This window comes from Notothenia coriiceps, unplaced genomic scaffold, assembly GCF_000735185.1.
Source record: "Notothenia coriiceps isolate Sejong01 unplaced genomic scaffold, NC01 NC01_scaffold00026393, whole genome shotgun sequence".
Classification (NCBI taxonomy): Eukaryota; Metazoa; Chordata; class Actinopteri; order Perciformes; family Nototheniidae; genus Notothenia; species Notothenia coriiceps.
The window spans coordinates 77,196-91,889 of NW_011359094.1; the positions used below are offsets into that span (position 1 = coordinate 77,196).

At 40.3% G+C, this 14,694-nt stretch overlaps 1 protein-coding gene across 1 annotated transcript; it reads right to left on the reverse strand.

The window, feature by feature from the left end:
- Positions 1 to 29: 29 nt before the first annotated feature.
- On the reverse strand, positions 30 to 9,696 carry slc1a5 (solute carrier family 1 member 5). Its single transcript, XM_010784363.1, has 8 exons — positions 9,005 to 9,696; positions 4,680 to 4,722; positions 4,475 to 4,543; positions 4,198 to 4,364; positions 3,845 to 4,078; positions 3,467 to 3,661; positions 3,148 to 3,282; positions 30 to 2,544 (listed from the first exon to the last, which is right to left on the reverse strand). The coding sequence occupies exons 1-8, from the start codon at positions 9,541 to 9,543 to the stop codon at positions 2,310 to 2,312; spliced, it is 1,617 nt and encodes a 538-aa protein (XP_010782665.1). The 5' UTR covers positions 9,544 to 9,696; the 3' UTR covers positions 30 to 2,309.
- Between the last annotated feature and the right edge of the window lie 4,998 nt (positions 9,697 to 14,694).

Genomic DNA, 14,694 nt, shown 5'->3' on the forward strand with positions numbered 1-14,694 from the left:
TACTTGACGGAGTTACCAAAACAATTGCCAAAAAATTAAAAAAAGGCCTTTATTGTTTACATCCTTAAGACAGTAAAATCAGACTGTAACCTGGGAAAATTTGAAACAATAATAAATGTACAACTACCATGTGCACACACATCACAACACAGATAATATGCGCGGACAAGACAGATGTCCATATGGTGAAAGATCTCAGAAGGGAATGATAAAATCTTTACAACCTTCCACCAAATGCTTAACATATTATACATTATGATGAGGCCGCAGGACTGCAGTGATTTCCTTTTTTTGACCATCATGGGAAAAACTGCAAAACTAGAACAGTTTAAAAGCTGATAAAGAATACAGACTTGAGGAATTTGTATTGGACATTAGTCAAATATATCCCAGTAATTTGGTTGATTTTAACAGTTAATGATATGGATGGAAGTAATACACATTCAATAGTGCAACTGCAGTTAATCATACATACATGGCATATGGTGCACACATTGAATGCATGTCGCATTTGAAAATAAACGTGTAGCTATAGGGTGCCACCAATATAATTCATAACATCACTTCTTTTTTACACAGTCTCACAAGTCTACCACTACTAATATGAAAAAGAATATTCCAAAAAGGATCACCTTTTACAAAGAGTAACATCTACAATCCAACCCACAACATGTAACTGAATTATGGAGTAACTAACATGTCAAAACGTACGCTAAAAAAAAATCTCTTTGGATTTTGATTAGGGAAATAAATAAAATTATCAGAGGCATTAACGATGACATACATGTAGGCCTGAAGCCCATATATAACTAGTATTTAATGATTATGGCCATCAAAGGCAAACTTAAACAGGTTTATGTGGAGACATGCTTAACTTTGACTTAAATCCTTTCAGTTTTCAGGCGCCAACAATCAAAACAAACTAGTAGTCCATTGCTGTTATTCGATCAATGTAGCAAAATCCTTGTAGTGGAAGGACTTGTTAGTGACTTACACTTCACATTAAGTCATGCTTTACACAACGTCAAACAAATGTCCTTATGTCAGTCTGTGCTTTAACATACATATGTGCCTTGGTTAGATGATGGTACCAACACAGAGCAACAGCAAGTAAAATTAAACATGTAGGCTTTGGTTAAAAAATTAAAATCTTCTTGGAAATGACATTCAAAGTTAACAGGTGTTGAACGTTCTCCTTGTTTGGGTGATTTTTGGTTTCAGAATATTAAAAGTACAGTCTTCAAGCCATAGTTAAACCTGAGGTTGTGTTGCCAGCCTTCACACCCCCGTCCATCAGAAGAGGCAGAAAGGCTTGGAGGTCAATCTGTTTCCATACATATTCACGTAGTTTTAAGCCCTTGGGTTAAAAGTTCCTTCATTAAGCATAGGGGTATTGAAATAGCATCAAGCATGTCCTTTTGTGCGGCTGAAGAGGATAGTATTTCCTTTGTGTGCTATTGCTTTTCACCATGAGAGAGAGAGTCTTCGTACAGACACAAATAACATAAAATGTCTATAACAACTAATGTAGTGTCTTTTCTCTTGAGGACAGTCTCGGCCATTTCAATGCAGGGCATATGGAATATAACCTAGTCAAACTAGTGTTTCATATGCTTTAAATATGACACATTTAAACACAAGACATGAAGTTTAAATACATGACATGATATCTGCATTAAAAAAGGGGCTTTAAGGATTTAAAATAAAATACACAAAGTAAAAAAGGAGAGGGTGACTAACAAAAATCATTTTTAAAAAAGGTACTCGATTCCAGATGGAGAAAACGAAAACTTTTTCTTGAGAAAAACCAACGGCAAGCAGTTATGTGGTCCCTGTCAACTTATAAAGTCAGACATTTTTGTGTTTTCCACCACAAATTCAACAAGCTGCCCTAATGGTCAACACCAGTAGTGTGCAAATGTTTTATCAAATTAGATGTTAGAGGGTCACTACAACAGCCCCTTGACATAGTAGAGGTACACAGTGATTTGGTGAACACCTGCTGTTTACAACTTGGCCAAATGTAAAATGTCTGACATTTTGAAGAGGACCGACCATATGCAACATTAGTAGCCAGCCTAATGTACAATTATGCCTCTAAACAAGGAAACAAAAGTCCCTATGATGTGATGGATTTTTAATGTCCGCCTTAACTCTTTTGCACAGAATAGTGTAGAGGTAAGATAAAGTTTCATTGCATCTTAGTCCATCCTCTCTTTTCTACAGGGCATAAAAAAGGGGTTAAGAACCTCAGGTTTTGCAGGAGTGTGAAATAAGTGAGCGTATCATTGATGGTATCAACAGCTTGATTACATGGCCGACTCTCTTTCACCAGAAGGAGACTTCTTCTCTTCACTGTCCCTCCCACCTCGCCTCTCAATGAGCGGCGAGTTCTCCGGGGCCGCAGCTGATTGGTCTCCGTCCAGCCTGACCTCGCTCAGCTCTGCTCCCTCCTGCCGTTGCGCCGTGCGGTCCACAAAGTGCTGCAGGATCCCAGCGCCGAAGGCATCGCCCTCTACATTAATCACTGTGCAGGTACGGTCACTGAAGAGACACAGAAGGGAGGGCAAACTACATTTATATACATTGTTTATGGAGGTTTCAAAAGGTTACATTTTGGACTTTAAAGACCCAATAGAATTAAAATGAATACCCATCTGTGTTTTGTGATCATGTACAAATAACAGTAACTTAGAAAAAATAAACGTCCTAGACTTGAATGCATAGGAGAACATTGATGTAATCCCACTATACAATATTAACAAAAACTCAAAGCATGACGGTCACCATGGAGATAGACTCATGGATGTGCCGCAGTAAATACGGCAAGGTGGAACATTTTTTATTGTGATCCAGTTCTCGGCTATGCAAAAAAAAATCTATAAATTCAGGCGCCCCTTTTAAATATTTACAGTCAACACATCAGTAAAACATTATCAAGACCTATCAAATCATTTTCTTTTAAAGAGGCCAACATTTCAGAACATTTAATATAAGACATATTAAGGAAAGAGCTCTGTAAATAACTGCCTCAGACTTTGGCAAGGAACAGAGTAAATCTTAATTTGATTCTGTAAGGTATGTCATAACTTTTGTTGGTTGTTGTGTTCTGTGTTTTTCATAAAATCCCAAAAGTTGTGTACTTACACAAGCCAGTCAACAGCCAGGATGAGAGAGATTTCTTTGGTGGGCAGTCCTATGGCTTCCAGGATGATGGCGAGGGTCAACACACCACCAGCAGGTATACCCGCTGCTCCAACACTGGAAGCTGTGGCTGTCACACTAACAAATCAAGAGGGAACATGATCACAGTTAGACACAGATTCACTTCCATAGAGCATTGTCACGAACATTTTATTCTATTCAGACTACATTTGCACCTAATAAGTAAGGTAATTGTAGAATTGCATATCAAATGTATTCAGCAGTGTAATTCCAGTTGTGTTTCAGTGGCTTTGGGACTTACAGGATGGTGATGACTTGGATAAAGTTAAGTGAATAGTTGTTCAGCTGAGCGATGAAAACAGCAGCCACACACTGGAAGAGAGCCGCTCCGTCCATGTTGACCGTTGCTCCGATGGGCAGGATGAAACGGCTGATGTGCTTGGATACGCCGTTATTTTCCTCCACACACTTCATCAACAGGGGCAGAGTGGCAGAGCTAGGAAACAAGGAATGTGTGAGCATATCGAGGCGAAAAGGTATTTCCATGTGTGTTTGTAGAGAGAGGAAAGTGTGTGTGTTTAAGAACAGAATATCCTTAGTATTAAAAACCAGAGGGAACAAATAAGTGTGTGTGTTTGCATGCCAGAGTGACAGAAGGGAGCAGCGTGCCGTTTATTACCTGGAGCTCGTTCCGAAGGCCGTTGCCAGAGCTGTGAATATCCCCCAGAGGAAGGTGTATGGGTTCTTCCTTGTAATGATGAAGTAAATGAGAGGCAGCACGAGGATGCCATGGATGGCATGTCCAATCATACAGCAGACTATGTATTTGCCCAGACTGGCAAATAGTAAGGCAACATTCTCCATCTCAACAATCTTGCCAGCCACGAGAAACATGATACCAAGAGGGGCATACCTGTAGAGAGACAGTGAGGTGAGTGCAGGAAAGACAAATAAGTGGACAGATCATTAAATAATTATGGTTCTGGAACTTACACAAAGAACAAGCCTCTCGCATTTACGCAAGTTTCTTACCACATGATCCAGGAGACCAGCACCATGGTGGCTTCATTGAAGGAGTTAAAGAACTTGATCAGGATTTCTCCTTCCTCTCCCAGTTTTCTCAAAGCAACACCAAAAACAATGGCAAACACAACCAGACCAAGAATATTCATCCCGTCCTGGTCTGTACCAAAAGGCACCTGGAGACATGCACAGAAGAAAAACGTCAGGGCACAGATCCACACCAGACACAAAAACATGTTGGATTATGATGTGTTGGGTATTTCTGGTTAATGTTATGGCCCTTTACCTTTTCTACTGTGATATTGGGGTTTCCATCAGTACCATTCCTGGTAATCAGCTTGTAGCTTGTTGCATACTGGATGGGAAAGAAAGTTTTGACAATTATTTACTTTAGTAACTTGAGTCAGTTAAATAAATAATCTTAAAAATATCCTTTAAACAATTTCAAATGATCAGTTTTGTAAAGTGCTAGAAAAGATTACAGTACTTACTGATTGAAAGGCAGCAGAAACCAGGTTGGATGGAAATATGTTTCTGTGGAGAGACAAAAACAAAACACTTTAACGATAATTCCTCAGTAAGTATACCAGATGTCTCAGGAGAAATCCAATGAAAACAAGGTAGCTGTAATTGGAGGAAGATAAATTACATAGCAGAAAACAATACAAAGCGTGAGTCTTGTTTTCATTTGCATACACACAACAGCAAAAAATAACCCTGAGCACTTATGTGAATCGAGACACAAGGCAAACGCATCGTAAAGCTATAGAGTGGTCTTTGTTGAGTTTATAGCTGTTCCTGGTGAATTCTTAAATGTTTTCACAGCACATTAATAATTTAAATCAACTACAAAAAGATAGTCCTTTCTTTCTGTTGTAGAGACAGCAGCAAAAGTTACCCTCTGGGCACCACTGATACTTCTAGCAAATGGAATCACAAGATGGATCATGTGGAAATAGCTGGGAGAATTTACCTTTAAGCCCCTTTTCCCCCACTTCTAATTGCCGTTTGGCTATTCAATCTCGGCTAAGAAGTGTACACACACATACATTGGTACATGGGTCGAACTGCATGTTAAATCTCTAAGAATGCATGAAACCAACGTGTCCCAGATAGTCCTATATGTATTGGATTTAGAATATAATCAAGGCATTAACTTCACAAGCCCTTTCCAACCACTAGTTCCCTTACATTGGAACCATAATGCATTAGAATTCAAACATCATGTGATTGTGGCATGGCAACATGAAACACCCTGCAACAGGAGCACAGACTGAGGCAAGATGTGCTGCAAATAACCATGGCTGCCAGGCTTTCAAGCAAATAGCAAACTTTATTTGGATATTCAAGTGGTTGTGTATTTACAACGGATTTGTATGACTAGCAAAGGGACATCATCGCAATATCTGTATGTTTAGTATTATTAGAAGCGCTGCCACGGTTCTCTAAATCATCAGTTAGACTTTTGATATTTTTTTTGAAAATACTTTTCAGATCCTGCTTTTGAATACAATGATCAAAAAGAAGAGCCAAACGATTTTTGATTTGCAAACAATACACTGACGTCCCTAATCATTAGGCCTAAAGGATGTTATAACGACTTCAGAGGATAAAACAATACTGGTTGCTAAGGAATTGATTCTGCAGAGATTTAACCAGAATGGATCCACTTCCTTGTTCTTTGTTGTGGCAAATTCACTCCTGTTGCAGGTACAAAACCCTTCCAATAAAATGCAGGCTCATTAGAATATATCACCCCCCCATCTCAGTAACTCCGCCCACTGCTTTTGAACTACCCTTAGGGCATAAAGAGACAGGCGTGCACCTAACACTGTCTATTGCACAACCAGAGATGACAATAATCAGTGGTATGACAACAATCCACACATTCAAATGCCATTATTAGGTGGGTGTGTTGCTTTTGTGTCAGGCTTCTGTTCGTTTTAGGAAAATTGTTGTGACGTCTTTCCAGCATCTTGTTACACCAGGATCTAGCACCAATCAGGGAAGATCTAGCGAAGGTCGACGTGGAATTGTTAATGTTTAGGTTCTTGCCAAACAACCATTATTTTAGGTTCTTGATAGGCCAGATGACAGACTAGCTCCTACTCTTTACACATTGAGCCACATTAGACAGGACTCCAAGTTATATGATCAAAGCAAGAATATAATGAAATGGTAAAGTTTAGGAAGTGAATCGGCTGTCTGGAATTGTTTTAATTGTAATATATAAGGAAGTCTAGGTAAATGTGCTTGTTTAAAAAGAGAACACCTCCGCCTTAATAATAATAATTCCTTACATTTATTATAGCGCTTTTCCAGATGCTCAAAGCGCTTAAGACAAATGATACTCACACTATGTTTAGTAATCTAAAAAGAAAACACTGAGACGTGTCACTTCTTTCCTGTAGCTATAGACAAACAACGTTGTCAATAATGTCACAGGTGTCACCAGCAGCTACTGATAGCAGTCATCTGTGAATGTAGGTCATATTGTTTAAAGTGGGAAACCAAACAACATGTGGCAGATAGGAAATGTCAACAAGGGTATGTAGGAGTGGCTCCAGTCACAGTTTAACCCATCACAAACATCGGTAAGCTAACAGTTGGTATTCTGCTGTAATGCTTGGACAATGACAGAAAAGCATTTAATAGAGTGCGAGTCTTGGAACAATGACCAGGCCATTTTTACGCTTTGATGAACAGCCCCCCGGTAAAGTCTCTTTGTCTTTGTTGTCACAACTAACTAGAACACCAACTGAGAAGGATCACTGTAATGAGAGGCACGGGTTTTGTCAGCTTTCTTAATAGGATAATGTGTTAGTGTGTGCGTGTGGTGTTGGCATGTGTCCTGCACGAGCTAAACATTACTTTATGAACAGCAGACGACCACAATAAATCATTTTTGAACAAAGGTGTTCCAGACGTTGCATTCAGGAACATCCTTTAACACTAAACTGGACCAGTATATTGATTCTAGAAGTAAAATAAGTAGTATATCCCTTTTGATCCTTGCTGTTAAACATGAACAGTCAAACAAAATGGTAAATAGTCCATCTGAAGTTTGTAAACCAGACCATTGTGTTGCAATTAACATAAGGCCCCTGATAAAAACCATCAGGATAACATTGTTAATCTACGAGTGGTTGTGTTTTGCTCTGTTAGTCCTGCATGTGTAATCTGGCTGTGGGCAGTATGAAATGTATTTAGGAGGTGTTACCCGGGCAAGGTCACACTAATGGTATGGGAGAGAGGGTGGAACATACTGGCTTTTATAGTAAACAATTCCATAATTCATGGAAAGCTGCACTGAATTCTCTAAAACTAACCAGAAAAAATTATGCAATAGAGTCCCACGTGTATATGAAAAGTGAATTTCAGTTATTATGAAATAACAATACAGGTTTATATTGCTCAATAAATACTGTTGTAGAGAGCCCATCACAAAGCCGAAACTCAAAAGAGTGTTAACCAAAAGGGTACAGTTTCTCAACTATAAAGAAAAAACTTCAAAGGCCCTTTCTAGTCACTAGCGGGACTTTGTGGTGTAGTGTGTGTTTATAAAAAGGCTGAGGTTCAAGAGCCTTTAACCTTATAGTAAACTAATCTACTACTGAATAGGAGGCTGTGGCTTAGTGGATAGTGTGCTGGACGAATCAGGAGATAGCAAGTTCGAGTTCCACTGCAGTCAGCATGTCCCTGGGCAAGAAACTTCACCCCAAATTGCTCCTGTGGGGATTGTCCACAATACTGAATGTATGTAAGTTGCTTTGGATAAAAGTGTCTAACAAATGAAATGTAATGTAATGAATAGCTGCTGGCTCAGATAAGAAATGCCTTTAGGAGATCTATTTGATTTTGGAGATGAGAAAACCAACAACCTCATATAACATGTTGTGTATAATGTGTTACTGCAAATTCCATACATGATTATGTGTCAAAAATGTTAGATTCTGAGTAAACCTTTTGCCAAGTCTAAGCACTGCTGTTGTCCCTTGTTCCTCAAAAGATGATGTGGCACAGGTCTCATGATGTCCCATGACTGTGACACATTCATAAAAAAAAGAGACAGGTGTGGTGAAAAATGGACACAGTGACATGCAAACAGAGTCACCAAATTAAAGCCTGCAGGGTACAGGGCACTGAGCCAGCCTTCTGACATCAGATAAATGTTAGACCACATTTCTCCTAACCACTGTAGTTTACAAAGGTAAACTACAGTTTGTCTTTAAATGGTGTTAAAAATACATCCTGCTTCACACGTATGGTAGTAAATTAAGTGGAAAGGACATACTCTTGACATAACCGTGACGCGCTTCCTTAGAGTAAAATTAGAAGAGCGAGAGGTTGAAACTTTACAAACGGGGGACGAAACAGGAAGTGTTTCAATGTATCATCCACGTGTCAAAATAAAGACAAAATGTGAACGAAAACTAAATTATTGAGTCAACTTGTGTCTACAAAAAGAAAACATGGTAAAAAGAAGGAGGACCGTAGTCGTTGTATGGAACAGACCGAGACAACAGGCACTCTGTCCGGGGGAGCGAGCAGAGCTGATGCAACTGTAGATGTCATTACAGCACACCTAGCTGAGGACACATCAAGCTACACGACCCAGTGGCCAGACTTATTTGGTCTTTGTGACTTTAAAAAAAAAAATTGAGTCCTTTACATGACCGAAAGATAACGCCAACTTAGTGTGTAACTTATTAGCAACACGTTTAACACATAACTTGAGGAACAATAACATAGTAAGCATCGTTTTTAAGAGTGTCTGGGTTCAGCAGGTTTTGAAGTATGGGGGGGAATCACTTACCTGATCAAATCTAAGAAGGAGTCTATCACTTCTTTAGCCACAGGTACTTCGTCCCCAAAGTCTTGCAACGTGGGTTTGGCTATCGACCCAGACCCGGGGTTTATGATGTAACACATTATAACTCCGATGGAGGAAGCAATTAATGTGGTGACCAGGAAGAAGAGCATAGCCCAGCCGCCGAGTTTGCCCAAGGCTTTAGGATCGATGCTTGCCGAACCGGACACTAGACTGCACACCACCAGGGGGATGATGATCATCTTGAGCAGCCGGATCAGCAGTTCTCCGGGGAACCCGATGTAGATGATCTGGGTCTTGGACAACGTCGCGTTGCGCACCCCAAGTCCAATAAAAACACCGATGATGACCCCGGCCACGGTGAGAATCACCAGCAAGTTGGCCATCACTATTCTCTTGACCCGCTGGACCAGCGGCTCCTGGCCGCCTTTATTCGGGCTCTTCATTCCGGTGACCGGTGTCTGATCGAGGTGTGCGTCGCCGTTGGATGCCTTCCCCTCCTCCATGTCCATCTTCTCAGCCATTGTGCTCTTGAAAGTGACCCTGACAATACTCCGAAGAGCTCAAACGCTATTGTTACTGAGGTGATAGTAACTTTTAATATTATAAGCACTCGCTGCCGGTTTCCGTCACACTTACACACGATGCTGCCACTCCACTGAGCGTATGTGACTTCATTTATCTACTCGGAAAGGCAACACCCACTATGACGTGACTGCTGGGCGTGTTTGATTAGATAAACTGGAAACTGTCAATTTGCCTATTACTCAGTGGCGTTTTCTCCTGGAGGCCAAGGGAAGCCAGGCTTCCCCTGTTTTTTCGGATTGTAGTTATAATTTTAATAAATAAATAAAAACACTTCGTTTAGTTTCGGAAATTCTTTGTTGTGTGTTGCTGCCGGCCCGTCTCTCCCCCATTCTCATTGAGTATTTTACAAAGAGTGAAACAGCACCCCGCTAGATGTTATGGTGAAACAGTAGATTGCACTCTCTGTTGCGAGAGGAGGCCAGCCGAAATTTGCTTCCCTTGGTGAAAAAAAATGGAGGGATTGACCAATCAGATGAGGCTCACGTCATGCCCCTGCCAACCTGTGATTGGTCAGGGCCATGCCAAGGGAAGCCGGAGGCGGCTGGCTTCCCTTGCCTCACGATCCAATCAAATCGCATCAACTTAGTGGTGCAGTGACGCGTCCCAAAAAGCGGAAGTAAGCTGCGCTCGGTTTCCCTCGACAAAATAGCAATGGGATTTCTCCATAGGATTTTGGAAAATAGCTCGAAAAAAGGTCAGTGGAAAACGAACCTGTTAGGTAAATGCACGTTTTGTTCAGTCGGATAATATCCACATGTCTACCCTACTTTTATAATTTTCGAATCATAAATCTAATCGATAGAAGATAGATAGCGTCACTGCACCACTCTCACCGCCGTGAGAAAGTAGCAAGCAACTGAAGCAAGTGCAATTATGGAGGGTGGAGATTTGGAGTATTTAATCAAAAATAATTGAACTAAACTTCCGCTGAAGCAGCAACAACAAATACAATCTGATGACAGCGAACCGGACGTAAAACGTTAAAGGTCTCCTGATTTAGTTTGTGAATTAATGCTTATTAGAGTTTGGGCTGGAGAGTGCGTGCGGACCTGTCGGTCAGATAACAGGCGTGTGTAAGTCCTGCATCTGTATGATACAAATGTGTGTAAAATGATACCGGTCGCTGTAATCACTCTTCTGGTTACGTTATTACATTCTTTACCTTCATCTAGAACAGCGCGGTGTTCAGGGCCTAATAACTAGAAAATAATAACTATGGTGTAGAGTAGGCTTTGCAGACAAAAGTAAAGTTTGGCATATAGCGGCATTTTCATGTTTAAATAAAGTTTATACATGAAAGACTATGCAGCAATAGTTTATTTGATTGATGTGAATACACTGAAAATAGCTTCCTGAAAATAGCAAGAAACTAGGTCTTGCTTCGTGAAGGGAAAGCATCACTGCATGCACATTTCCTTAAGCATAAATATGCAAATATTTGAGCTGAATGAGACTTTAAAAAAAATTGAACATGAGAAAAATGTATTGAAAAAGTGATACAGAATTTTTAAATGAAAAAGCTGCAAGTGTTAGTGAAGTACATCAACCGGGAAGCTTTGCCTGCACAGCTGTGGAGACTGCCACTGGACTTTGATGAGACCTCCCTCCTTTGAGTGTTTGTTTGTTTTCTTCCCAAGAACCAATTCAACAAAGAATATCATTATTGTTATAGTCTTTACATCAGGCATGTGGAACCACAAGCACATCACCATAACAATAAGCAATGTAATGCTTTTAAGTAATGATAATTGAGTATCACAGGTTACATTGCACAATTTCAACTGCACTGTGACTCAAACAACCACTGGAAAGCAAGGCAATACACTGCATCCTTCTCCTTTTATTCAGACATATTTCAGGAACAAGTGCAGGCAAGATGTAAGAATGAAAGTGAGAGGGAGGGTTTGGGATGGAAACAGCAAAAAACTGGTTTCAAATTCTCAAATCATTGTTTTCTGGCTGCCACCCTGCAGTTTTTTGGCAGGTTTTGTGTCAAACTGTAGCAGAGACAGACTCTCATTGTCAGAAATACTGAGGACTACAGTCTGACAGCTTCAAATGCGTGTGTAGGGGTCCAATAAAGACTAGGGTTAGCTTACACTCAAACAACAATCCAATCCCCTCTAAAACAGTGTCCCACTGGTAGACATTTGTGGGAAAAACACCTTTAACACCAAATAAAACCCACAGGACCAGAACTCAGGCTGATAGGAAGCCGTCCTCTCCTATTGCTTAGTTTGTTATCTCAAGCCTTTTCTTTGTTCTCCCTGACTGTGAGATGATTGGAGGATCACTGTGATTCTGTGAAATAGAGCGTTACTCTGTGAGAAAGGACAACTTCAATAGCTAAACCCGCAGGCACATTGGAGCCGAGAGTAGGCCCCATCTATAAAAACACACACTGCACACACAATCTGCACAAACCGCATACCTGACAACATGATTTTCTACTGTTATTTAACATCTCACAAATTGAGTTTTCTTCCAAATGCAGATTGATTACAACAAGAACAAAGACAAAACGATACAGAAAATAAACTTAAATCCAAGATATGTTCAATCTAATGCCATTATGTGTCTGTAGTATATTTCTAAATATTCCTGTCTATATATACACTGCCTGTCTATATATACACTGCCTTAGAGTGTTTGGTGATGTACCTGCTTGCTGAATAAAGTCACACGGCACAAGCATCATGTGGCCTCGGAAACCAGGACACGGACAAAAGGACATGTTGGATAACAAAATACAGATGTCTCAGGTATCATGAGAGCCAATAAAGAAATTAGGAAGGTGGAGACAGAAAGGAAACATAACAATACATCTTAATGTGCCATAAAGTAATGGAATTCTACTGTTGTCATGTAGCATGACCCAGGTGCAATGCAGAAAGGCTTTCACTAAGCTCACCTCCAAGGGACATTGTATTTTGTAAGAATCCCTCAAAAGAAAAGCGTCCACAGAACATATATTCATAAGAATGTGTGTCCATAAACCACATGTTAGGCAAGGTATGTGCTGAGTCATGAAAACACAGCAAGTCTAGATTCAGCTCCATCGCTGTAGTCCAGAAGTGATAGGAAGGCCCCTAAACCCTGTCTGGTCTTGTAGAGCCTTGTGTGATCAGGAGGAGCCTCCGAAATTATTCACGGATTTACACTTTGTAATCAGACTCACATGCACTGCCTACAACCAATTCCTCCCGTGTCTGTTACAGCCGACTTTTCATAAGCAGGCTTACTACTTCTCTAAAGGAACTTTTCTTTTTAAATAATGTACAGTTATTTTATAAATGAATTTCTGACTTGTAAAGCCAGACGCAGACAAAAGATCCACACTCTGCGTTAAAAGCTACACCAATTTCAGTTGTGCTTGACAATGCCTGATACGAATCTCTGTAAGATGGGAAGGAAAGCCTAAATATGTTGGGTTTCAATTAAGAAATGCCGGATGATTGAGAAGATACATGACTGAAGTTGTTTATTCTTATAGAACAAATGATGTGCAAAGCCTCATATAGCTGTACATCTTTTTTTATCATCCCCACAACCGACATACTTTCCTACTCACACGACCCTCCCCCATTCACAAACACTTTGGGTAAATTATCCACACGCTGTGTACATCCGCAACGAGGCATCTTTAGGAGAAACCTGTTCAAACCGCACCACATGTTGGAGAGCTTTTTTTCTGCTAGCTTTACATTTTTAACCCTGGACTGCTCCTCCCTCTCCCCTTCCACCACAGCACCATTTTCCTTTGGCTTGTTTTTGCTGGAAGTCTTGCTTACTGTGAACATGTTTTTTGCCCTTGGGTAATGTCTTTTAAACGTGTCTAGCCAATGGTAGTTAATCATTATTGTCTTTTAAATGTGGTATTGTTTAGCCGCTAACACTGCTTAACCGCTTTGATAATTAGACATTAACATTTGAATTAAGGAATTACATCCACAGAAAATCCTCCTCCCCTTTGTCAGTCTTGTATCCTTCTCATGCATATAAAGGACCAGTGGAATATGGAAATGGTTCTGCCTTGCCCCTGCCTCTCTGCACTGTAAGTCATTTGATATTCCTGCTGGCTCCCTCCCTGTCTATCTGTTATAGGTGCAGTGAGTTCCCTGGTGGAGGTCATAGCTGTGTGTTTTGTAGAGGCTGGTCAAAACACACCCTGCAACTGCCACGAAAAACAGCTGGCCATTAACATTCACTCTGCACAGCTGTTTAAGGAGAACAATTAACAATACATGCAGCTCACTGCATGTCATTACAACATTGTGTGCATCTTACATGTGCTGTTGTTTGTGTCACTGTGTGTACTTGAATTAATGACCTGCATTAGGCTGAGGTCAATCAATAACACACAGAGAGGAAAGCAATCTGCTGGCTTTTGTTTCCATTATTACTTAACTGAGTAGTTATCTGAACTGCTAGTTCCTGTAACAAGGCGTAAACACTTGTTGTTCTTTTTTATTCTAACGGAAATTCAGCAATTTCAGCACTCATCATTTCCAGTGAAACGGAAATTAAATGATTCACAGGTCCCCTCCCTCTAAGTCAAACCCTCCTTCAATAATGTCACACTAAAGGTCAGACCAAGAGGTGAGATGCAAAAGATGTTTAATATTCCGTATCTTAAGGTAACACAAGAAAGGCGACAAGAAACATTGCATACATTTTCTAGCTCATGTATTTTCATGTGTCCACCTTCGGGCAAATGAAGGGACATTCTTTTGAAACAAAGACAAATATGCAAGCACTTTGTTTGTGTCATGAAACTATTTACTCACTGAATTTAATTTTTAAAGTTGGGCCAGTATGTGGCATAACTGTCCCGCACTGAAACACCCCTCATGTCATTTGGTGGTGGCAGTCGTATTGTAACGACACTTAAACATTGAAGATTCCACTTGTAGCCTACTTGTATTTCTTATGATACTCGAGAATTTGAATTACCTTGTTAGCTTTCTTTCTCACCTATTTGAATGTTTATCTTATATTTGCGCTGTAGAAGGTTAGGGTTTGACTTCTGCTAGATTAGATTTAGGGGGCCAGAAGAACACAATCTTCCCTAGGACATGTGCAGGGAA

Excerpts from the sequence above, each read along its gene's own strand:
- slc1a5 (XM_010784363.1), bottom strand. The coding sequence starts at position 9,543 with ATGGCTGAGAAGATGGACATGGAGGAGGGGAAGGCATCCAACGGCGAC. Across the intron at positions 4,723-9,004 it reads TCCTTCTTAGATTTGATCAG|AAACATATTTCCATCCAACC; the intron begins GTAAGTGATTCC and ends GTCTCTCCACAG. Across the intron at positions 3,283-3,466 it reads ATCCAAGTCATCACCATCCT|TGTGACAGCCACAGCTTCCA; the intron begins GTAAGTCCCAAA and ends TTGATTTGTTAG.